This window comes from Branchiostoma lanceolatum, chromosome 5 (genome assembly GCF_035083965.1).
Source record: "Branchiostoma lanceolatum isolate klBraLanc5 chromosome 5, klBraLanc5.hap2, whole genome shotgun sequence".
NCBI classification, from domain to species: Eukaryota; Metazoa; Chordata; class Leptocardii; order Amphioxiformes; family Branchiostomatidae; genus Branchiostoma; species Branchiostoma lanceolatum.
Window position 1 is genome coordinate 5,148,303 of NC_089726.1, and position 26,051 is coordinate 5,174,353.

At 41.1% G+C, this 26,051-nt stretch overlaps 4 protein-coding genes across 9 annotated transcripts in view; 3 read left to right on the plus strand and 1 right to left on the minus strand.

The window, feature by feature from the left end:
- Positions 1-1,359: 1,359 nt before the first annotated feature.
- LOC136436005 (development-specific protein LVN1.2-like) lies at positions 1,360-5,439 on the plus strand. The gene is made up of 7 exons (XM_066429719.1): positions 1,360-1,479; positions 1,917-2,024; positions 2,509-2,606; positions 3,109-3,184; positions 3,865-4,023; positions 4,905-5,014; positions 5,201-5,439. The coding sequence occupies exons 1-7, from the start codon at positions 1,458-1,460 to the stop codon at positions 5,255-5,257; spliced, it is 630 nt and encodes a 209-aa protein (XP_066285816.1). The 5' UTR covers positions 1,360-1,457; the 3' UTR covers positions 5,258-5,439.
- An 840-nt stretch (positions 5,440-6,279) lies between these two features.
- On the plus strand, positions 6,280-15,207 carry LOC136434557 (ependymin-related protein 1-like). 3 transcript variants are annotated; one of them, XM_066427421.1, is made up of 7 exons: positions 6,280-6,434; positions 11,850-11,957; positions 12,363-12,460; positions 13,065-13,140; positions 13,837-14,001; positions 14,431-14,540; positions 14,992-15,207. In XM_066427421.1, exons 1-7 carry the CDS (start codon positions 6,413-6,415, stop codon positions 15,046-15,048), a joined length of 636 nt encoding a protein of 211 aa, XP_066283518.1. In that variant the 5' UTR covers positions 6,280-6,412; the 3' UTR covers positions 15,049-15,207. The 3 variants fall into 3 exon arrangements, with proteins under 3 accessions (XP_066283518.1, XP_066283519.1, XP_066283520.1); XM_066427422.1 differs by lacking the exons at positions 11,850-11,957; positions 12,363-12,460; positions 13,065-13,140; ... (1 more) ...; positions 14,431-14,540; positions 14,992-15,207 and adding exons at positions 7,046-7,153; positions 7,606-7,703; positions 8,699-8,774; ... (1 more) ...; positions 9,869-9,978; positions 10,129-10,363 and having other exon boundaries at positions 6,302-6,434; XM_066427423.1 differs by lacking the exon at positions 6,280-6,434 and adding an exon at positions 11,088-11,209.
- Positions 15,208-17,457: 2,250 nt separating this feature from the next.
- On the minus strand, positions 17,458-25,105 carry LOC136434558 (integrator complex subunit 15-like). The gene is made up of 3 exons (XM_066427424.1): positions 24,837-25,105; positions 19,687-19,829; positions 17,458-19,200 (listed from the first exon to the last, which is right to left on the minus strand). Exons 1-3 carry the CDS (start codon positions 25,024-25,026, stop codon positions 18,436-18,438), a joined length of 1,098 nt encoding a protein of 365 aa, XP_066283521.1. The 5' UTR covers positions 25,027-25,105; the 3' UTR covers positions 17,458-18,435.
- Positions 25,106-25,350: 245 nt separating this feature from the next.
- The window catches only part of LOC136434560 (voltage-dependent calcium channel subunit alpha-2/delta-2-like), a 76,482-nt gene continuing 75,781 nt past the window's right edge, over positions 25,351-26,051 (plus strand). For 3 of the 4 annotated variants that reach the window (XM_066427426.1, XM_066427429.1, XM_066427427.1), the window contains exon 1: positions 25,351-25,549. In XM_066427426.1, the coding sequence (XP_066283523.1) occupies positions 25,446-25,549 (104 nt within the window). In that variant the 5' untranslated portion in view covers positions 25,351-25,445. The remainder of the gene's footprint in view (positions 25,550-26,051) is intronic. The other variant, XM_066427428.1, reaches the window with a different exon arrangement.

Here is a 26,051-nt window from a genome sequence, read left to right on the forward strand (position 1 = left end):
GTATCATTACCAAATTTGCAGGGAGTGATGTACACATAAAGTTTTATAATTCTTGTAATTTTGGTGACGTTATGACGTAATATGACGTAATTATGACGTCATCGATATGATTTTATTGCCTAAATAGGGAATTCCCATAATATCTAAAGGTATTAGACAAAATAGTGCGTAGTATTGATTTTAAGGTATGCCAAGACATTTGACGTCAGTGGTGACTACGTTGACGTTAAAATAACGTCGACGAATGACGTCATGTGTTGTTAGCGACCCCCTGGGATCCGCCATCTTGGATCGGCCATTTTGAAATTTTCAAAAATACATTTTTTCCACTTATGACCCCAAATAACAATCAAAATAGACTGAAAACATTAATTTGAATGTTTCTGGTTAAGAAAATTCCAGGTTGTGACGAATTTGAAGGCGAAAAAGCCTGACTATAGCGAATATTATGATCTTGTTACTGATGTGTTTTTCTTTTTTTATGCAGCAATGTTCAAGAATCTTGGTGTATAGAATTTTGAAGGCGAAAAAGCCTGACTATAGCGAATATTACGATCTTGTTACTGATGTGTTTTTCTTTTTTTATGCAGCAATGTTCAAGAATCTTGGTGTATAGAATTTTTTCGTATTTTGTGTCAGCTGGAACAAAAGTTCTTTGCAAAATGCTTTCATTTCAGTTAATTATGGTTATAATCCAATTTTCTTGCTATCATTATCATATTCATCATTGTATCCATAAGTGGCATGATTACCTTTGCCAAGATGGGTCTGTTTATGGGAGCGTCTGTGTGTGTCTGTATGTCTGTGTGTGTGTGAACATGATCACTGGAGAATGCCTGGTTAGATTGTGTTGATATATGGTGTGTGGGAAGGTCTTGCAGAGACCTAAAAAATGATTAGGTTCTTGACCCTTAGTGGCTTGTTATGATACTGCAGCGGACCGGTTTACATATCTCGTGTTCTTTACATGCTATGGTGGTGATGCTTTATTAGTAGGTAGCTCTTGGGGCAGAAAGTGAATAGTGCGGATTTTGGCCCTGCTTTTTAATTCCAGGTGCAGATTTTGTTTCAGATTTTGGAAGAGATTTTCCGATCTTTTGTGTTGAGTTTATATATTTTTCGTAGGTCAACATAGGAAATAAACCGTATCTAATCTTCAAGCACATGTAGGGTAAGACTAAGCGTTTCGCCTTTCTGGTCACCGCAAAGCACCTATGCGCAAAGTACTGAGTCAAAACTTACATCTGCTTGGAGTTTAACCCTCATTTGGTTGATGATTAGCTTCACAAGGCCACAGAGACTGCGTAGTGCTTATTTTTCTTCAGTTGACAAAGAAGAGGTCAACGTCTGGTAGGACATTTCAGGTGCCTCGAAATAGCTATTACGTCAATATCCTGTACTTAGCTCATATAGAGCTTTTTCCTCTTTTACTTGAACACCGCGATATTGTCAGAGAAATGATGAAGCTCGTCGCTATCGGTGAGACTAGTTTTTACCTAGAAGTTTTCTATTCCTCTTTTTCGGTCGACAAAAACAGATTTGCCCCTGATATGTCATTGACTGGCGTAATGTCGTTTGCTCAAAATCTGCCTAGATATTCTCATGTGCTGAACCATAGTTACCTTGAAGTTCGCCAATGTTATGTTATGGGTGACGTTTGTATGTTATATGCATGTTTGTGGACAGCATATCTCGAGAAGTTGAGGATGGATCTTCATATGTAACGTTATGAGTATGAGAATAGGTGTTAGCTAATCGAAGCCAAACAAGCTCATTTATGGGACACCTAACAGCTTCCTATATCGCTGCAGCAAAAAGTTTGGTTTTGACATATCGCGTGTTCTGAACACGCAGACGGTTATTATTTGCAAGATTGTATAAACCTGACTATGTGTTGTATTTCATGAAACCACTAGCCCTCCTTGTGGGAGGGTGCTCGGTGTTTGTGGAGACCTGCTGTGTCCCCAAACAGTTTGAGTGCACCCTTGGTGGTCAGAACGCCACTTTTAAGGACGGGAAGATAGGTAAGTTTTGAATACGTCTTGGGGTATAGATTAGTACAGATACGCTAAGGGTCAATCCGTGTGCCTTGTATGCTACATGTCTTCCTGGTACCTTAATTCAGTATTCATGATGCTAGTTAAGACGGAACATAGACGGAAAGCATTGATAGCACATTGCGCACTTTTGGTAACAGATACTTTTCGTTGATACGCAGCCAAATACGTAATCATGGTAAGAAGACGTTTTTGGCGAAGCCACAAAGACGAAGCTTTTATGCAGAGCTAGGACTGTGTTGGAAATGCACTGGTATGATTCAACTGTTAATTCCATTATTGGATTTTTAGCGGTCTCTTAAGGACATGGTGTTTTAATATTCATCCTGCTGCCTATGCCTGTAAGCAATAAAGATTTGGTGCAAAAATGTTACATGAGCATGGGGAAAGTTGAAAGCATTTAAGAATGCATGCTTCTAGTCTCCATATTACTGTAACCTTTGCACCACAGATGTGTCAACAACGAGCTCTATGCAATCTTTCGACTTTGTCAGCAAGAAAATTGCCTTTATTGGACAAGATTTCAAGATCGTGCAAGATTACAACAAGGTCAGATAACATTATAATATATGCAAACAAGTCGCTGACTATACCAACCATAGCCTCCAAACTGACCTAGACCACAAAATGATATTTCCAATAGGCCGTACTCATGAGAAAAAGGTGGATTTTAAATGTATATTGATATGTGGTGGTTGGATCTTAGTATATAGGTATATGTATATAATGCATGTGTAAGCGCATTGTGTACAGTATGTACTGTCAGTGTGTCTCTGTGTCTCTGTGTGTGCTGTTGTATACATGCCACGAATTGTGATTACAGCAAAGTTACTTAGAAGACGGTTATGCTTCTCATATCACGCACTGCTCATGTATAACGCTACATTTCCACGTGTTATAGTATTATTCGTAACATTCGCATATCTCTACTACATACGTACAAATGTAGATAATATTTATCAGAATATACCAGTGTATCTCTTCTCATATTTTTGTTCCCCTGCATATAGATAATTTGTGAGATTGATCGTGGATTCTCTTCTTCTTGTAGATGATGCAATACACCATCGCCAAGGGGTACTGTGCGGCCGCTAAACTCACCGTACCATTAAACAACTGCCTACCTGGTAAGAGTGGAGAAGGTTGATAAAAGGTGTCTTGTGCAGACAGTTATTGTTAATCCTAAAACAAATATATGCTTGAGGGACATTATCATGGTTTTGTTCATCATTAAGACTCAGAGTTGGTTTGTTTGAACCATTGTTTATTCATGAGAAGCTCAAATCGGCACGCAGGCCGCTTTACATTGAGGTCATGAGGGAAGAGGTAAGGGCCAGATACAATATAACAGGGATACACAGTCATTTGAGTCATAATAACTCTATCAACATATGTCATTACATAATCGTGCTTGAGGAAGAGGGTTAAACTGAAAATATTTTTCAAAACTGCTATGTTACGCCTAGAGGTGTTTTATCTGTTATTCATAAGAAAAAAATGTTGATTAGAAATAGTGCAACACGTTTAATAAGCATTTAATTATGTTGTCTTGTAATACTATATAGTGCAATATGTTTAGTCAGACTTAATTATGGTTGATTATGTTGCTTTATAATGTATCATGCAAAGTTTCAACTATTTTGCTGATGTATGATATGTTTCCTTGGTGAGAGGTAGAAAATGAAATACTATATGTTCTCTCATATGTGTGAGGAGAATTTTGATAAACAAGTGAAAACAAATAAACAAACGCAAATAGCATAATTGTAAACAAACGACATGTTGGCTCATGTATGTTTGTTTGTAGCGAGCGTCATGGTTGCGTCATCACTCGACATGGGAGGACCAAACGGCGTGGTGATTGATGTTTACGACATCGGGAAGATCGCATCAGAGTACATGTACAAGGGGACCTACTCAGTCAACCAAGATGGCTGCCTTCCTTTCTCGCAAACTCTTATGACAGGTTTGTAAAAGGCGATGATCACATTATTACAGTGCCAAGTTACAATAGCACGATACTGTAGGAATTGTCCTCACATATTCAATGTGGTAATTTCGTTGGATGGACCTTATTATGAGCCCGTTCACCATTCCATGCACGCATGCACAAGGTCAAAGGTGAAGGTGCATGATGGTCGAGACAAGAATTATTTACAAGTAAGGGGCCTTCACCTTTGACCTTGCGTATGCGTGCATGGAATTGTGAACGGCCTTATTCCGTCGGGTACCGTAAGACTACCACATTTTCAATGAGGTAGTTTTAAAGAAGTATCCAAGGTATGCAGACATGTGGTCAATGCATTCTTGAAAAGACGTCGACGACACTTTGGTTTAAAGGAAAGCTTTAGAAAAAAAGAATATCCTACTATGCTATGCTTAAAATATTCCAAAGTCTGATTCTTACTTCAAGTTGTTTCACAGAAGTCCGTCATAGTTTTGGGATCTTCCACCATTTGCAACTTATGCCGTGCTGACGCCTTCTCACCTGATTATTTACGGTACACTGAACACTGACGTCATATAATTCAATCATCAGGTTAAGAATCTAGAACACTGACGTCATATAATACCATTATCATATGAGAAGGCACGGCATAAATTGCAAACGGTGGAAAATCCAAGAACTATGGCGGACTTATGTGAAACAACTTGAAATAAGAACTTGACTTTGGGATATATCAAACATAGCATAGTAGGATTTTCAATTTTTTGTGTAGCTTTCCTTTAATGTACGGTGTAGCGATAGCCTCCAAGAAATTTCATCCATTGCAATCTTAATTCGCAGAAACGATCGTGTTTATGTGAGGTAACACACTTAACATGAACCTGAAACCATTTTTACAGAGGGAAGTATTTCCTCCCTGGGGTATTTCAACGTCACCTCTGGCATCAAGGACCCTTCTGTGTTTGACGTTCCCAGTCCTCCCTGTTCGAAGGATGCCGACAACTTCGCGGTAAGACAACGGTCTAACTAACTTACTCAATAGATTCCCCTATGTTCTGTTGAAAGAAATTTGGTTACACAGTTGCAGTGAGTTGCAGGCATTTGAGCACCGCCCCTATAAGAGAGCACTCAGACTATTGATCTGGAATTGTAGAGCTATGCACGTGAGTTATGTCTGTCCTGTATCCTCTTACAGAACTCGCTGCAGGAGCAGCCTTTGCCATCCTGGCCGATACTTCCGTCTCTCCCGTGATGATGCTGAGGGCACATCCCAGAATCCAACAAAGTTGACGGAACCATTCAAGAACTACAATGAATGTTGCTCTCTTTGCCTAGCCTACTATGGGCAAAATGATCTGCAGAAATGTAAGATGTAACGTTAACTTTTTTAGTGTAGTGCAGCTAAATTGAATAAAATTCGCTTTTTCTATGTTATACTGTGTGTTCTTTGTTATCATGTGAAAATAGTAGCTTTTACGTACGTATCACAAGCGGATAACATTGTGTACTCCTCCTGTTATATATATCCTTCCCCTCGAGTCTAACCTTCATCGACGTATCTACCCTTCCCCTCCTTTATCATAAAATGGACACAGTATTTGTAAAACCTAGGTGTGGAATCTCTTGTGACATAGCCAAATGAAAAATGCCAACCTTCTGAGAAAAAAATGAACATACTGAGTGACAAGACTCGTATCCCCCCATTATCTGGAGATAATCATCCATCAAGGCCCACGAAGGCCTGACTGAGAGGAGTTTTGCAGAGACAGGGAACTCACGGAAAAATGTCAAGCTATGGAGAAATAAAGACTTTGTTGACGTGAGTAGCATCCTCCTGTCATGTCTGGGAAGTCTACTCAAGAAGGCAACATACATTAGGGGATTTATGCTAATACAGAGAACTGAATGCAGAATGGAAAAAAAAATGCTAGAGAGTGATATTATGATATCCCTGGATGCTAGTACATGTAGCGAATGTAATCTATGACAGGTGGAGCATGACCAGGTACCGAACGTATGCTCTACATGGTAAATGTTGTTAGTGGTAGATTATAGGAATGCCATGTTTGTGACATGTGTAAATCAGTCAAAGTAACATATTATCATACATATATACCATGTTAATTTGTGGAAATCATTTGCATCCAAATCTTTAAAAGCTCTGGATATCTAATGGATGTATGAGGTGCCCGACTCTCGGTTGGTTTATGATTAACTTTGCAAGGCCATGGAGGCTGCGCAGTGCATACTCGAGCTCTCCTTCAGTAGTCATGTGGTGTTGACCCAAAACACCTTAACGTCCGGTAGAACATTTCAGGAGCCTCAAAATAGTTATTACGTCAATATCCTGTACTTAGCTCATTTACAGTTTTATCTTTCACCTGAACAACACGATATTGTCAGAGAAATGATGAAGCTCGTCGCAATCGGTGAGACTAGTTTTTACCTAGAATCATTTCTATTCCTCTTTTTTGTTGACAAAAACAGTTTTGCTCCTCTAATGTTATTGGTTGGTGTGTGCTCAGTTAAAACGGAATGCTTTGTTCAACATCTTCCTAGCTATACCTCATGTGTCGAGCGCTAATTATCTTCGCCAAGAAGCTTGTGTTATCGGTGACGCTTTTTTATGTTTTGACAAACATTTAAGCATTACACACAACATAAAAAAGATTGCTCTGGGGAGCTTTCGAGACGAATTCTCTGTCTCTTCGTCAACCCAGTAATAAGGTCAGATCTCGTCTTGGAGTTCTCTTGTGACGTGACTTGATGTTGATAATCACGTGACAAGAGACAGTCGTATACAGGCTTTTTTAACGTTGTATGCATGTTTGAAGACAGAATGTCTCGAGAAGTTGTGGATGGATCTCCATATTTGGGCATGAGAATAGGTGTTAACTAATCGAAGCCTTCGGACAACCTCGATTATAGGCTACCTAACAGCTTCTTCTGGAGCAGAACCTCTAGTTTAGACAGATTGCATGTTCGTGATCTGTGAGATTGTATAAACCTGACTATGTGTTGTATTTCATGAAACCACCAGCCCTCCTTGTGGGAGGGTGCTCGGTGGTTGTGGAGACCTGCTGTGTTCCCAAACAGTGGGAGTGCATCTATGGCGGTCAGAACGCCACTTTCATGGACGGGAAGATCGGTAAGTTTTGAATATGTCTTGTGTATAGTGCAGATAAATTAAGGGTCAATCCGTGTGCCTTGTATATCACATGCCTCCTTGGTACCTTAAGTTAGTACTCATCAAGCTAGTCAAGACGGAACATAGACGGAAAGTATTCATAGCATATTGCGCACTAGCTTTTAGTAACAGATACTTTTCGTTGATACGCAGGAAGATATGTAATTATGGTAAGAATACATTTTTGGCGAAGCCTCAAAGACGGAGCCTTTATGCAGAACTAGGACTGTGTTGGAAATGGTCTGGTTTAATTCGACTGTTAATTCCATTGGCATGGGATCTTTAGTAGTCTCTTAATGACATGGTGTCTTAATATTCTCCCTACCAAAATGCTACTTCAGCCGGGGGAAAGTTGAAAGCGTTTAAGCATGCTTACTTCTAGAATCCATATCACTGTAACCTTTGCCCTACAGATGTGTCAGCAACGAGCTCTATGCACTCTTTCGACTTTGTCAGCAAGAAGCTTGCCTTTATCGGACAGGATTACAAGATCGTGCAAGATTACAACAAGGTCAGTTAACATTATACGCAAACAAGTCGCTGACTATAGCAACTATAGCCTCCAAATTGACACCTTACGGACATTATCAGTTCACCCTTTCTCTAAATGACCTCTGACCTTCGAACGCACTAAACTTATTATATCTTTTATCTCATGTAAATGATAATGTATTTATGCATTTCATCATATGACTTAAGGATGTTAACTGGATTGTGGGCTGATTTTTATTGATTGATTGTAGCATTGTATCTAAATTAGTGTTGTTTAAATTTTTATTGCCTATATATCTGTCCATAAATGTCGACTCTACAATATCAGCTACGCTGCCTTGAGAGTCGGTGTAATGTTCTGTTGCATTTAACGATAAATAAATGAACTGACCTAGACCACACAATTACAAGGATATTTCCAATAGGTCGTACGTATAAGACAAAGCCAGATTTTTAAAAGACGTGGTGGTTGGATCTTAGTATGTGAGTATATGTATATAATGTATGTGTAAGCACAATGTGTACAGTATGTACTGTAAATGTGTGTGTGTGTGTGTTTGTGTGTGTGTGTGTGTGTGTGTGTGTGTGTGTGTGTGTGTGTGTGTGTGTGTGTGTGTACATGCATGCATGTGTAGCCGGCCAGCAATAAGAAAAAAATGTAAATAGTAAAACTGTAACTTGGAAAAGAAAACAGCCGGAAGGAGTTTGCAACGGAGGCTAATGGATGTGTGTCTACGTCTCTATGTGTGCGTGTTGTATACATGGCACGAATTGTGATTGACAGCAAAGTTACTGGGCAGAAGTTATGCTATCACGTACGTACTGCTCCTGTATAACGCTGCATTTCCACTTGTTAACTGTTATAGTAATATTCGTAACATTCGCATATCTCTACTACATACGTACAATTGTAGATTGCATTTATCAGGATTTACCAGTGTATCTATTCTCATATTTTTGTTCCCCTGCATTTATAATTTGTGAGATTGATCGTGCAGTCTCTTCGTCTTGTAGATGATGCAATACACCATCATCCAGGGGCACTGTACGGCCGTTAAACTTGCCGCGCCAATACACAACTGCTTACCTGGTAAGAGTGGAGAATGTTGATAAAAAGTTGTCTTGTACAGACAGCAATTCTTAATCATAAAACCAACTTATGCTTGAGAGACATTGTTGTGTTTTTTTAAATCATTTGAGACTCAGCTTCGTGTATGGATGATGGTTAAACTTATAGTACTTTTCAAAACTGCTGTTATTATGTACAGGGAACGCATGGAAAGCAGTGTGTTAAGCACTGAGCGCGCCTACATGGTATAAATAAAACAGAAACAAATAAATAGATAAACAAATACAAACAAATAGCATGTTGTCTCATGTTTGTTTGTAGCGAGCGCTATAGTTGCGTCATCACTCGACATGGGAGGACCAAACGGCGTGGTGATTGATGTTTACGACATCGGGAAGATCGCACCAGAGTACATGTACAAGGGGACCTACTCGGTCAACCATGATGGCTGCATTCCTTTCTCGGAAACTCTTATGACAGGTTTGTAAAAGGCGGTGATTTAATACATTATTCCAGTGCCAGTTTACAATAGGACGATACTGCAGGAATTGTTCTCACATATTCAATTTGGTAATTTTGGCGGATAGACCTAGTCTCCAACCAGACCCAATAGATTGCAAAGACCGTATCCAACTGGAAGAAGGAGCTTATAGTGAAAACTCCTTCTGCCTGTTGGATACGGTCTTTGCCAACCCGTAGGTCTGCTTGGAGACTAGGATAGACCTAATAATGAGGCCGTTCACCATTCCATGCACGCATGCACAAGGTCAAAGGTAAAAGCGCATGGTCGAGACAAAAATTATTTGCAAGTAAGGGGCCTTCACCTTTGACCTTGCGCATGCGTGCATGGAATGGTGAACGGCCTTATTCCGCCGGGTACCGTAAGCCTACCACATTTTCAAACAGGTAGATTTACAGAAATCAGTACCCAAGCTATGCATACAGGTGGTCAATACATTCTTAAAATGGCGTCGATGACACATTGGTTTAATGTACGGTGTAGCGATAGCCTCCAAGAAATTTCATCCATTGCAATATGAATTCGCAGAAACGATCTTGTCTATGTGAGGTAACACACTATACATGAACCTGAAACCGTTTAAAAACTTTTACAGACGGAAGTATTTTCACCCTGGCGTATATCAACATCACCTCTGGCATCAAGGACCCTTCTGTGTTTGACGTTCCCAGTCCTCCCTGTCCCAAGGACACTGACAACTTCGTGGTAAGACAACGGTCTCATTAACTTAGTAATAGATATTCCTATGTTCTGCTAAACGACATATGGTTACACCTGTTAGTTGCAGGCATTTCAAGCCTCGTCCCTAGAAGATCTGGAATTGTAGAGTAATGTCTGTCTTACATTCTCTTACAGAACTCACTGCAGGACCAGCCTGCTCCATCCTGGCCGATACTTCCGTCTCTCCCGTGATGATGCTGAGGGCACATCCCAGAATCCAACAAAATTGCCGGAACCATTGAAGAACCACATTGAATGTTGTTCTCTTTGCTTAGCCTACTATGGGCAAAATAATCTGCAAAAATGTAAAATATAATTCTTTTATTGTAGTGCAGCTTAATTGAATAAAATTCGCTCTGTCTATGTTAAACTGTGTGTTCTTTGTTATCTTGTGAAAGTAGTAGCTTTTACGTACGTATTACAAGCGGAAAAAAGTGTGTACCACTCCTGTTATATATCCTTCCACTCGATTCTAAGCTTCATCAACGTATCCTTCCCCTCCTTTATCATAAAATGGACAAACAATGTGTAAAACCTAGGTGTGGAATCTCTGGTGTCATAACCACATGAAAATTGCAAACCTTTTGAGAAATAAAGAGCTTGCTGAAAGGACTCCTCCTCTCATGTGGGAATAACCATCCATCAAGGCTTGTGGGGGGGGGGGGGCGTACCTGACTGACAGGAATTTTGCCGAGACGGGGAGCTGATGGAAAAATGTGAAGCTATTGAGGAATAAAGGCATTGCTGACATGAGTGGCATCCTCCTGTCATGTCTGGGAAGTCTACTCAGGAAGGCATCATCTATTAGGGGATTTATACAATTACAGAGAACTGAATGGAAAAATGCTAGAGGAGAATCAAGACCCTGGATGGACATATTATGGCTCGACAATTGACGTCACCACTATACAACCTTCAAGCAGATGCAGGGCCGGGCTCAGTGGCCACAGCGCACTTAAAACACTGAGCCAGACGCTACATCTGCTTGGAAATGAACCCTTGGTGGTTCGTATAAATGAAAGGCCACGGAGTGCAGTGTTTACTCCCCTTCAGTAGTCATATGACTTTTACCAAGAGGTCAAAGTCCTGTTCGACCTTTCAGGAATCTTAAATAGTTCTTACGTCAATACCCCGTGATCAGCTCATCGACAGCTTTTTCCTCTTTCACTTGAACGACACGATATTGTCAGAGAAATGCTGAAGCTCGTCGCAATCGGTGAGACTAGTTTTTACCTAAACTTATTTCTATTTCCCTTTCTTGTCGACAAAGACAGATTTGCACCTAGTACCTGCTCTTGTTATTGACTGTGTGTGCTTAGTTAAAGCGGAATGTCGTTTGCTTCAAAACCTTTAACGGTTCTTAGTGGCAAATGTGGTAGATGATGGCACATCAGCAAGCAAATTGTAGTGTGTTTTTTGGCACACTGTTCAACAGATTAGCCGAAAAGGCTCGGTGGGCGTCATTCCACCGCCAGGGAAGGTCGTGTAGAGTGCCTTTCCCAAGGGCACAACGCTACATCTGCTTGGATGTTAAGCTTGAAAGCTGCCTGTATACCTCGTGTAATGAACGCTAGTTACCTCCTTAGGAAGACCACAAATCTTTTCGGGATCGTTTGGGTTCTTTGTGGACAGTGTAACTCAAAAGAGTTGTAGATGGTTCTTATGATACTTGGGGTGTGGGTATGTATTGACACTGAACGAAGGGTAGCTTTTGATGAGGCCCACCTAGCAGCCCCTTGTGGTACTGCAACAATACGTCCAGTTATAACCATACCAGGCTCTTAACATGCAGATGGTAATGACATGTAAGATTGTGTAAACCTGAGTATAAGTTTTATTGTATAAAACAAATATAGCGTTCCTGCTGGGAGGGTGCTCGGTGATGACCGAGGCCTGCTGTCCTCCCAAACAGTTCGAGTGCACCATTGGCGTTCAGAACGCAACTATAAGGGCCGGGAAGCTTGGTGAGTTTTGAAGCCTTCTTGGGCCATAGTCCTTTGCCTTTTATTTTGCATGTGTTCTTGACTACGTTCTAGTTCAACAGACAACGTAATGCTAGACGGTAGATAGTCGTAATGATATTTAGTACATGATACACCTAGGTAACAGGTACATGTGTTTTTGATCGGCGATCCCAAAATGAATTTTTGGCGAAGCCTAAGGGCGGAACCTTTCGCATAGCACTACAACCGTGTTGCAAATAGTCTGACAATTTCATTGTTACTTCTTCTTAGGGATATGATACTTTAACGTTTCCCAGCTGCTAACACTGTAATCAATTCAAATTTGGTACCACGTGGCTGACCTTAGCATGGGAAGGTGAAAGTGTTTAAGCATACATACTGATAACTGTAACCTTTGTCTCACAGATGTGTCAACAACAGCATTTATGCATTCTGTCGACTTGGTCAACAAGAAAGTTGCCTATGTCGGACAGGGTTTCAAGATGATGCAAGATTACAACAAGGTTGGCTGAAAATATAATATGCAAGCATGTCCCTGACTACAGCAACTATAGCCCCCTCAAAAGACATATGTTTCACAGTAATAGTTCACACAGAATTTAGTAAGTTTTATGAGTGCAAACACTGCACGAAATGGCCTCGGATCCTGACATATCTGAACAAGGAACACGGTGATCCGGAAACTAAGATCCAATAGAATCCGAACAGATACGGGGCCGCATTGTACTTACACAACTCATGCATGTGTGTATGTGCGCCCATGCCTGTGTGCTTGCGTGTGTGTGTATGTATGTGTGCATGTGTGTGTGTACATGCATGTGTGTGCGTGTTCATGTGTGTATGTGCATGTGTTTGTGTGTTATACGCGGATGCGGTGATTTTCAAAAAAGTAACAAGAAGAATTTTATGTTTTTCTTATCACTGTAGATGTGTAACTTTACCCCTTAACTTTTCATAATCATATGATACATATATTCTTAGTAATCTTACATACAGCAAAACGTAAATTATACTTATGAGGGTTTGCCAGTGCATGTCTTCTCATAGTTTTGTTCCCTTGCATTTAGATACATTATAAGGCTAATTCCGCATAACCAATCCTTGTAGATGATGCAGTACACCATCAGCCACGGGTTCTGTACGACCGGCAAACTGACTACGCAAATACACAACTGCATGCCTGGTAAGTATGTCAGGATTGAGGTTACTAAAAGATGCATTGTACAGACAGAAATTCCTATATAATCAAAACATTCCGGCCTAGATGGGGTAGGGAATTTCCAGAGCAGCCTTCGTAACCCCTGCTTCTCCTAATGGGTCAGTGAAGTCATACATACTTGTCTCGAGCATTGATGTTTCTGACCTAGGGTGAAGAGATGCTGCTGCAGTAACAATAAGTGCAGTGCTTAGATGAGTACCCCCCTACGGCCTTGCACTGAGTGCGTTCATTAAAAAAAAAAACAATCCATGCTTGAGAGACGTCGATGAAGGTTAAACATACAGGTAATGAGATACTCAGTACTAAAATATCACCCATTGACAAGTAACCAGATAAGTTTTATAAACGATCAGATGTTTCAGACAGCATGCGTTGTATGTCGTAAAAGACTGACGAAAGTGGTTGACTCAGTCACTAAAGAAAGACAGCGGATGCTGTCTAATACGTCGGACCATTTACAAAATGTATCATATATGCTAGACAAACATTGCTATAATTGTTTTGCACGGCATTTTGAGACTCAGTTTCTCTGTGTGATTTAACTATGTCTTTTGGGCAACAAAACTGGTGTGTTATGCTTAGCAGCATTTTACCTATTATGCAAAACAAACAAATAGCATAATTAATTGTAAAAAAGGCATGTCTCCTTTTGTTTTGCAGCGAATGCCACAATTGCGACATCACTAGACATGGGAGGGCCAAAGGGCGTTACTCTTGATGTGTACGACATCGAGAAGATATCACCAGGACCAGGCCTCCTGTTCAAGGGGACACTTACCTTCAACCGAGATGGCTGTATTCCTTTTTCAGAAACTCTTATGACAGGTAAACAAAAGGCTGCCGCCATTTCACGTCGAGTAAAAGAGCGTTGAATTTTACTGATTGCATTAGTGACTCATGCCAATCAGCATCTACTTGTCACATCCAATGAAAAATCTACCATTACTTCTTTCTTCAATATGGTCCCAGTATATGCTCTATTCTGTGTTGAATGATAAGAAAATGACAAGACATCCGTAAAATCGTCCAGATAATCAACGTTGCCATAAGAAATCTGGCCCATACATGGCAAATATAAGTACCCAAGTGCAATCTTGTGTAATGTGAGGTGACAGACTATACAATTTTTAATTTAAAAAAAATTAAAACTTTATTTTTCATTCTGTGCAAAAAATACAGGTACAAGTAGTGACTGTCAAACATTGTACACTGTGATAATTTGTGGTACTTTTGATTTCTTCCCCATTTCCACAGAGGGAAGTATTGCCACCTTAGGATACATCAACATCACCTCTGGCATCAAGGACCCTTCTGTGTTTGATGTCCCCAGTCCTCCCTGTCCCAAGGACACTGACAACTTTGTGGTAACACAACTGAGTTTCATTTTCTTAGATTCTATCATATTCTATTGCCACATACAGCATTCGTAGTATATTTCTATAATATTTCCTTATTACAATTACTAGAATTCAGATTTTTTATTATTTCTGAGGGACACCTGCTTTTACTGAAGTTAGTCACAGTTCCAAACCAGTGCCCCCGCCAGTTAGTTTACAAGCTGGTTTTTGTTCCTTTTGGTTGATGTTTTAGGATTGTGCTACGGCTTAATTGTGGCATGTTATTCTGTAAGGAACTGGACTGATTTTAAGTCAGAATTAGAATAACAGAGGGCCCATGCAAGGCCCAAATTTAGCTCCCATGAGTTGGACGGACCCTTTCCGAAAAACAAAAAAAAGCCCGTAAGCTACCCGGCAGAGTATCAGTTTGGAAAGGTTAACTGAGGCATTAGAATGATGTCTGGCCTATCTCTTACAGAACTTACTGCAGGAGCAGCCTACGCCATCCTGGCCGATACTTCCAAAGCTGCCGTGACGTTGCTGAGGTCTCATCCAAGAAACTGACAGAGTTGGCACATTAAAAAAACAATGATACGTTGGTGTTGTTTTTTACGTTGCTTTACTACAAAGTGATATGTTTTAGTATAGTGTAGCAGATTTGAATAAAATTTGCTGTTATTCTGAGTTGGCACCATTGAAGAGTCACTGGTGTTTTTTTTCACTTTGCTTCACTGCAAAATATATGTTTTTTTTCCAGTATAGTGCAGCTGAATTGAATTAGATGTGCTCTTTTAATGATACACTGTGTGTGTTCTCATATTCTACAATTGTAATTCTAAGCTAGTATCGCCAACTGAAAACCTTGTGTCCCCTCCTGTCAAACACCCTCATCCTGTCTCACAGAATCAACATAAAAGTTGTAAAAGCTAGATGTGGAATCCCTGGTGTCATCAGCAAATGAAAAATGCCTATTTATAGAGAAATAAAGACCTGAGTGACAGGAGTTGCATGTGGGGATGGCAGAAACCTCAAGTCTCCTTAACTGTGTATCATCCATCAAGGCCTATGGGGACTTGACTGAGAGGATTTGTGCAAAGACAGATACCTGGATGGAAAAACGCCAACCCATAGATAAGTGAAGACCTTGGTGACAGGACTTGTATCCTCCTGTTATGTGGGAAAGGTAGAACCCCACAAGTCCGCTTTAATAACCAGGCAAATTCCATCACAGTCTATAGGGGCTTCACTGAGAGGATTTAAGTAAAGACAAAGGCAGACTGGCAAACTATATGAAGAAATCATTTGAAAAGAATTTGGTAACAATTACCAAGACTGGGACTGGTAAAAACCTCAAATTTGCTTAAACAGGCATGATTCATCAAGGCCTATGGGGGCTTGACTAAGAGGATTTGTGAAAAGACAGAGGATGGAAAAATGCCAACCCATAGAGAAATGAAGAACTTGGTGACAGGACTTGATTGATATATCCTCATCATGTGGGTAAGGTAGACACCCCAAGTCTGCTTAAACTAGGCATCATCCATCATGGCCTATGGGGGATTGACTGAGAGGATTTCTGCAAAGAGGGAAAAGTGAATGCTGTGCTACTTCTAGTCCACTCACAAAGTTGCCTTACGGCTGTAAGGGTTTGACTGATAGCAGCTTGAACAGGTAGTCTGTTGAGGTCTTCAGATACTGACAGCAGCTGACGTAAGGGAGGGCCCAATGTGCATTGAATATAGTATGTAGAGTATTTTGACGTGATATCTTAGGGTGCAAAATCTTTGAGCTACGATTCACTGTAATGCAAAAGGCTGCATCCGCCACCATGTTGGTGTCCCCATGTTGCCTGGACTCCAGCCATGTTAGCTTTGGTCTGCTCCCAACGTCGTTTGTTGGTGGACCAAAGCTAACATCGCTGGAGTCCAGGCTACATAATTATATAGGGACACCATCATAGTGGTGGATTTCAGCCTTTTGCATTTCAGTGAATCGTAGCTCAAACATTTTTGACATCTAGAAATGTTCTGACCCTTTCCAATAACCTAAATCAAGTGCTAAGAGAAGGGAATGCAAGAAGAATACATAAAAAGTTGCAGATAAGACATTGCATATTCCTGCCCAAAAGGGCTAAATGCACAGATGACCACATGTGGTCTATAAGGAGCATAATGCAAAACATGAATTGATAAAATGCTACATTCTAACATTGAAAACTAAAAAAAACAGACAGACTGTGGACTATTGCTAAACTAATGTTGATCACCTAGTAGTTTCTTCTCTCTTTTTGAACCATTTGGAAACATGACTACATAGTTACTTTGTCCATTATATATTCGTTCTTACATGACATCAGGTATATGAAAGTGTCACAAAAACAATGTATGCTTGAGGAAGTTGAGCTATCTTTCATTGAAATGCAACATTGGTTGAATACAACACAAGCAAGTTGAAATTCTCAAATGTCTCAAACCCACTAGCGACCACTTCTGCATAAGGAACACCTGGCCATTGCAGCCACAACTCTGTTTTTTTCCTGCATTAACCCAAGCATTAAGAATCTTGTCTATGGAGACCACCTGTCTACTCTGACCATTTCCTTCAAGTCTCTTGAGACATGTGCTCCCAAAATCTAGGTGCAAATATTGCTATGTAAACTGAATTGATATATAAACTTTTCCATCAACTTTTCCATACACTACTTAATCATCGTCACTATCCCAAAGATTTGTGGTGAACACAGATCTTTCCACACATCTATCTTTGCTCAGGCGGGTCAGATCACTATAGGAAACACGATACATGTATGTCAACATCCCCTGCATAGCTGTTGGCGTTATCTGACTCTTTGACTCAAATATCCCTTCCGTCACTCGATACGTGAAAAATTGTGCTAATCTAACGGCTGTTTATGCAATCAATGAGACAACGGATGACACAGGGGTCCAGTTTTAAGTTCTCATGTTGGCATATCTATTCAAACAGCTGGGAAGTGAATCAATTGTTCCATTGTTCCACTGACAGGTGGAGGATAGATAAGTCCAGGCAACACATGGTAGGGCATGTATCAAGGTTGTATGTTACAGGCATCAGGATAGTTTTCCAATAGTCCACACAATGGGGGAGGATTTATCTGCACATTCCTCGCACAAAATGAGGACACTGATCATTCGGTGGATACATAAATCGGTGTCCTGTATCTTAGAAGGGCAAGTTGAAACATTATTAATCAGTGCCAGAAAATTGGACACTTCCGACCATTGATACTGTAGCCCTGGAGGCAATTTATTTATTTTCACTGGGCACATAAGAGGAGAGGAGGTTTTCACAAAGTTTTAAGTTCATGATTGAAACAATTTTGTAGCAATACATGTGTACAAGGTTCATGGAGTCTGATTTTGCAGTGGGGATCTAGACAAGAATTTATCCTGAAAACATGTAGCAATTGTGACCAATTCAAGATTTATGGTAACTCCCTGAAAAAAACATCTTGTAATTTTCTAGCACTACTTGCAGTTTTCCAGACCGTGTAACGAATAAAGCAACCTAACATTCTGTATCACAAGTCTGCTGTCATAAAATCTTCTACTTGAAGTCCTTTTGACATGTCCTTTGACAACCCTACCCATGCCCCTTCCCCCTCAGTCTTCCCCATGACGCCCTCCCACTAATGCTACGGTCCCATTTCAAATTCGGGACCCGGCCGGGCTGTTTGAAAAAACGAAACACAAAAAATTCATATAAAAAAAAAAAAACACAATATACGCATGGTCAGGAGCAATTTTTTTAACGTTTTGTGTATTATGTTTTCTTTTATATCATATTTTTTGTTCCCACAAGCTGCCTGACCGGGCCCCGGATTGGAAATAGGACCTATAGCATTGGATCTACATTAGATCCCTCCATGCACCCCCCGTCCCCCTCAGCCCTCCCCACCATAGCTCAGTATGAGTGACAGGAGTCTGTTCTCAGGCAGCTGTCCGTACATCCCTGCCACCTGTTTCCTGTTCAGCTGGGTGGAGCCTGTTGCCATGGCAACCTGCATGACCTGAGCTAGCCTCTCCACAGCCAGCTGCGCGGCCTCCCCGAGACCTTCAGACGTCTGGACCAGTGCCTGCAAGTCTGCAACCATCTCCTCTACGGCGGACACCGGTAAGAGTTTCGCATTTGGTGCGACGGTCTGTGCCGCGAGAAGCGATTGAAGCACGCCGAGGTGCAGTTTGGAATATGTCATGGCTTCCTCTTGCGTACTCTCTGCATTTCGGACAAGCGGTGATTTGATGCACCAATGGCAGAGCCCGGGGATTGGTGTGACAGGCGCCGCCCCCTTCGTGTCCTTTAAACTAGCGAGACAGATACGGGGGTTTCTGGCAACCCACTCTGCTATGACCTCCAGGAGTAAGGGAGGAGGGTGACTGGAAGAGACAGCGTCCGGTTTCAGCTGGTACAGACCTGTCACGATCGTGGCGAACTGGCATGCGAAGCCGGGTGAAGTTTTGTCCACCTTCTGCAGCGTGTCCAGCGTTCCCGGCATCAGCATGCAGTAGTCCTGTATGATGGAGTTCAGCAGGGTCAGGACAGGCGGGGAAGCAGCGCCCTCTTGCAGGATCCAGTAGGCAGTGCAGTCCAGCACCATCTCATGTTGGGTGGCGATGCACATGGACACCATCTTTCCTAGCAACTTCACCTGGAGGGAAAGAGAAGGAAATGGCCAGTCGTATCCTGTTCACTATTAACCTAAATATCAGGACAATAGCATGTTCCAAAAAAAAACATACAAACACCTTCAGGACAATCTATTTGACCATTCCTTCAGCTAATAAGTACATGTACCAACTCACTCACTCACTCATCCTCGCATGCTCGGGGGAGCATACCAACACATACACAAAATACATAGGAATCTATCAATGAATTTGTTGGAGTTACCCCAGTTCCAAGAAAGTAAGCGAGCAAGCAACCAAACAAACATTTGAATGAATGAATGAATGACTGGTTTATTTCCGTAATAAAATCACAGTAAATTCACACTATCAATGATATGATACTGCAGCTACCAAAAAGCTGTTAACAAACAAACAAACAAACAAACAAACAAACAAACAAACAAACAAACAAACACACAAAAACCCAAAGGCAACAGCTAAAGGCTATAGTGTTATACCCAGACTACCTTGTGGTCCGTTAGTCGATCTGCCCCTCCCCTTGTGGCAAACAGCACCATGAAGACTTGTCTGGTCACGCCCACATTTGTCTTGGCCCCAAAATAGTCGGACAGAATCTGTAGCAGCTGCAGCTCCTGAAGCGCATTCAGACCTGCAGGAGGAAGACAGACATTTACATAAGTAAATACACAAGTTTTCTCTCTGAACTAGTCTGAAGTATAATTGGCAGTTTCAAATTCCAAAAATCAAAAATCGTCACCTTGAAGCATACTAAAAGATGCCACATTTTGAGGCATAACACGTAAACAGCCCTACATGTACATATCAACATCAGCTGTACACATTTGTGCAATCAAGATATTCTGCAAAAGGCCTCAAAAATACCATGCATCTTGTGGCACTCTTACCCGGCAGAATCATTACAGTTCAATTGACGGTACACTTTTAATCAATTACATCTTCAAATTCAATCCAGAATGTACATTGCTTCACATTGTAATGAAAAATGACTTTCCACAAGAAAGACAAGGCTGCTCCCAAGAGATATACACAACAGTTGGTGGTAGTCCAGAGTGAACTGCTACGGTATAATTTATCTACCCTTGTCCTGCCACCTCCCATGCATGATCCATTAACGTTTACTAAGTCTTTACCTGGGCTTTATTGTACTTGCCCAGAGTCAAATCTAAGGCACAGAATCTAGCAGCGATCAGTCACAACGCCCCCTCCTGGGACTAAGGAGAAGTGCAATACATCAGCCCACATGAGGTCTACATCTCTCCGCTGTTCAACTTTTTTTTCAGGATGATGAAGAGGGGCCACAAAAGGTGGCGCACAGCAGTAGTCAATAACATGTTTAGGCTGGATCAATTCAATTTCTTGGTTCCTGTATTTTTGCAGGAAAATAATAAATAAACAGAAACAGGAATCCTGCGATAGACCCAAACATGCTGCTACAGGAGCCATGAAGTACAATGTAAATATACCAAGCTAATTAACTGTGATTTCAAACAGTGACTTTCAACATTTAATCATGATTTTAAACCATGAATTCCAACCTTCAATAGATTGCTATAGGTATGAACTTTCTTAAACTTTCTCAAAATATAAGCATTTTAAGGTTGGTTCATATCTCATAATGTGTAATATGACCAATCTTTAAATCTTCTTTCTAATCCTTAAATTCAAGAAACGAAACTGGTGAGGCCTAAATTTAAAAAAAAGGGCAATTTTCAATTTCATTTTATAAACCTTGCTTTTTATTCTTCTCCTATGTGAAACTGTTACATGTAGCTTAAAGACAGCAAAGATTTTTTTTATATATCACAGAGAACAATATAATTTAATCATGAACAACTTCATTTACTATAACATTTCCAATCTTAGATGAAAGCTAAAATACATTTTGCACGATCTCTATTGAACATGTTGTAGTTCTGATGCATGGAAGTCATTGCATGTCAATGCTCGCGGCTATCAATCACACAACAAAGTCAAGTGCAGGGCTAAGTATGGCAAATTACTTCGACTCGGTGACAGTAAATTACACAGTTCAGGCACATGCCATCGGGCTGGAACCGCCTGCAGAGCAGTAATTAGACATAAGAACCAGCTTTGAAGAGTAAAATTGGTCTTAAAGGATTGTAATTTCTTAAGTCGTCAGTCATATCAATATGTCATTTACTTCGACATGTGTCATTTACAAAGAGACCACTCATTAAATATGCAAAAGCTTCTTCGTGCTCCTATCAATCTTGACTATCGCTTAATTTTACGATTGGTATCATTTCATTGAACATTCCCATATGGAGAGATGAAATAATCTGTTGCCATGGCAACAAAGCTGTTTGTCAATATTTAACAGGGCCTGTATATTGTCTTGTGAGAATTATAATATATGATAGAGCCCCAATTACTGTGTCTGTACGTGTATCTGAAATAAGTACATTGTACGTGGAAATCTCAACACAAGTTTAATGCTGGAGAGATTCTAATATATATTTGAATGTATGTTTTTTCTGTATCTCTATATACTACATTAGATGCTATCAATGAGATATCTAATAATTTTATCATTTACTTGTCTGGGGACATAATCTATTCCCGCTTTATGTTGCGTAAGTATGTATATTCCTGTCGGCCAAGTATGTAAAAATTCTACTGGCCCGTACCAACAGCCTGAGTGTCATCCTGTTTAGTTCCAGCAAGCCCTGCCGTCAGCCTTCTGTTCTGCGAAGGCAGAGCCTGGAACTAAACAAGATGACACTGAGGGTAGGTACCAAACATATTTCTTTGTATTTTTACCTGCAGCAAGGAAATTATTTTTTTTTCAGTAGAAAAAAAATCTCTCAGCAGTACTGTGCAGGGGCATCTTATGACACTTGCATATGATGATTATTAACGTATATGCGGAAGGTCAGGGTCAGCTAACTACATGTATATGAGTGTCTGACAAGCTTTTACAGCTGGTCAGTCTGGCGAGCTGCTGGGAGCAAAGTCTAGCGTGAATGCCAGACCCCCTGTCTCTAAAATATCTATTGTGTGGGATAGATATTTTAGAGATTGGGGGTTTGGCATCCAGGCTAAGCAAAGTCTGGCTAGTGGACCAATTTGTATACCCACATCTACCCATGGAAGAATAGACCGATCCCAAAGCCACGCCCCCTGTTCGATTTCGAACACCTCCGTCAAAAACAGGGTTTGACGGACCAAACATGGCCGCCGCGGCTAGGTTGAAAATAATGCCACTGACTTCGGTTTAGCTTTTGTGGCACTTAAACTCTTTCAGAGCGGGCCAAATAAGAATGCTATGTCTTCTTTGTTGAAGGCTGTATCCACCGGGTAGAGTTGTTTAAGGAGGGGGTAGGCGTAGTTGCGGTGAGAGCGTAATGTTTTCGGTCAATGTTAAAGCGGCATGCGCCGCATAGCTTTCCCTTGTCGGTGGGCATCAGCGCCCAGTTTCTGACAAGCAGGCGATGCACGTGTAAAACAGGGTTCATATATCTGTGACAGGGTTCCCATTGTATTGACTGCATGCGTAACAGCTGCATGGTATTTAGTAACTAAGAATTAAAATGCATTCTTTTACTTCCCTGTGCACTTTCAAGTTAACCAGTTTCACACACCGGTAACTGAAGATACAAAACTCTGCGCTAGCGGACTTTGTAGTAGTCAACATGTGGTACAAGCTTCCTCTCCTTGAGTGCCCGATCTATTTTCTTTTTTAAATTCGTTTTTGTTCTGAGCATGCATTCAACCAATACAGTGGAAAACCTGTCCCAGATATACGTACCCTGCTTTACACGTGCCATTTCTGCCCCGTCAATGCTGTTTTTGACGGAGGTGGGCTGAATAGAACAGGGGGTTCTATGGGTCTTCTATTCGTTCGATATGGTGTTCGACAGGATCGGTCTATTGCATCCATTAAAAAATCAATGTTAGGGGGAGTAGTGTGAGCGATGGTGACATTTATGTCTGCTTATCTACACACGTAGGTGTGTTAGGGGGATGTGTACAAATAGTGGTGATGTTCGGGAATCTTGTGAGGTGTTAGGGGGACTTGCGTGAGCAATGGTGACATTTGTGATAGCTTATCTATGTATTAGGGGGGCTTGAACAAATAGCGGTGACATTTGGAAGATTTGTGCAGGTGTTAGGGGGACTCTACTTGTACATATAGATTTGAGAACATGACGTTGCAATGAATAGGAATAGCAATGTCCTTCAGGAGAAACCAATGCTGTTAGGCTGATGGCAATTAGGATTTTATCTTGGTCAATATTGAATGAATGAATGAAAGACCTTTATTGTGCATTCATGCCCCGAGGGGCTAGGTACAGGTCGTCTAACTTAACACATGGAACATACAAGGATATAAATACAACAATACAAGCTGCAAACATATAGAGTAGACAAACGTGTCATTAAATTAAATTAACCTAGTCCAGTAGTGTCGACTTCTTCTCGCTTCTTTGTACATGTGTAAATGTATGAACAGACAGTATTTCTTATATAAGGATTATCTAAGCGTAATAAAAATATGAATTTGTCTGTTGCATTTAGATGTTCGAAATATGGGATTTTTTCTTTGATAAAGTTAAAAAGTACACTTCTTTCGCTATCGTATAATTTACAATCTAGGACGAAATGTTGCTCATCTTCATTGACGCCAGAAGCCCTATACTTGCAAGTTGCAACCAACCTACGCAACCTTGATTGCTCAAATGAATGAGGACCATCACAAATGGACAAACTTTCTTAAACTCTTGCTCCAAAACACTACGAGAACTTTGATTACGGATTGTCAGACTTTTTCAAACTTACTGTGAGTTTTAAGTTGTAGTCGAATTCGACAGTCCTTTTGGAAACTTCTTTGTGTCTTCGAATCAGCATCTTCCCATGTACCGATATAGTAAATTGTGAAATATTTGCAGCAGTTTTAATTTATGCCCACAAATGTGCACTAGGCTTCAAACTGTTTCTTTACTACAGATGTTTTTAACAGTGAACTCAAAGCCTCACAAACTCGTGATTTTCACCTTAAATCTAGTGCTGTAAACGTAAATGAATCTACAGTAATTGATCAGTGGTACAACATACGTGGCATCGTGTGGCGCAATCGGTACTAGTAGAGTGTTTCGCCCAGAACCGAGAGGTCCCGGGTTGGAAATCCTCATATGCACCGATGTTGTGCCCTTGGGAAAGGCACTTAACACGACTTTCCCCCTTCAACCAAGGTGTGAATGGGTAAAAAAAAATGGGTACCTGAATTTGGTTGGGGAAGGTTGTATTGAGGTCACTTGTTGGTGCCGAATGGCAGCCGCCCAGACCCTTGTGACAGTTCCACAAAGTGCAAGTGAGCAAAATATGTATCTGTTCTGTATTATATGATTGTAAACCCTGCAGCAATTCAGCACTGGCTGCCATTGTACAGGTAATTTCTGACCAAAAAACCATTATTATTATCATCATGTATACAACAGGATAAGGTGGTGGTGTGTGTGTGGGGGGGGCAATTTCTGCCAATCGTTATAATGGCTTCCAAACTATTTGCTATTGTATACAAAGATATTGAACAAATCATAAACCTAAACCTACAAATTACACTTGCTAAATTACAATATACCGAAATAATAGATTCAGGGACCGTCCATCCTACCCGTGTGGTGGGGGAGGGCGTCAGGCGGCCTGAAGTGGACGAACTCCTCCACCAGCGCGCCCAGGTTCGTCCCGCCGCCGCCTACAGACTCCCCGCCCGAGCACGACGCCTCCACGTGCTCCAGCGCCCGCCTGGTCGCCTGCGGAAATCCCTCGTACGCCAGAGAGTCTCGCAAACTCGGCATTTTCATTTAGATAACGTTAAACAACGTGGGTATCTAATTCCACGGCACATGCATCATTTGGAGAGAAAAAGATAACGGACCATTTCAAACCTATGTCAAACTAGGGGTGACTTGAATATCAAAGAACTCTGACCGCAGTGTTTGAAAAATAATGAAATTAGTTAACTAAATACAATCTTTACAATTATTTAGATGCATATATTGATTATGTTAAATATTGGTTTTTATTTTCAATTCAAATTATTTATAAGAAAAACGAGTAAATAGGTATCTATGAAAAATATGGACTAGTCCAGTTTGACCTCCGCGCTTTAACCTTTGCCCGCCAAATGGCGGGTAATCAAAATTCAGGAAAGCGTGACAAATGTTGCCGAACCGGTTCTTCAGTCGTCTGCACTAACTATGCGCCGTACACTGGGCCGAAAATGGCGCCGTGTGGCAGATTAGCAGCCTGGGCTTTACTGGCGCTGACAGGCGCGGTGATTCTGAGCGAGGCGGCCGGCAAACGACCCTTCCCGCAGCTCCGAGAGTGAGTAGAACGGTTATCGGACGACGTTGAGTTTCTCCTCGGCGTCTTGTACATGTGTTGCTTTCTTTGGCGGGCGGGGATTGGGGGATGGTGTCGTCTGCAAGTCGCGAGGGAGCCGTCTGGGACGTTCTTCTTATCTAAATGTGTTATCAGAATCTCAGAATTTCTTCGCAGAAATTATTCCTGAAATGGTTTCTTATCCAGAGTAGAACGGTTATGGGCTGACATTTGTTGCTTTTTGGCGGGCGGGGATTTGGCGACGGTGTCGTCTGCTGAAGTCGCGAAGCTTAAGGGGGCGTCTGCTATTAAATGTTTTCGCTGAATGCGTCTTGTACATGTATTAAAGAAGGTTCTTTCTTGAAATTTTCTCACGGATTTCTACCTAAACCGGTTTCATATCCTTTTGCTAGTGAAATCTTAGGGGAAAACCTACGACGCGCGGCAAAATAACGGCCGAAAATCCAAGGCCGCGGCCGGCTGATTGAACGTTTTGCTAGAAGCT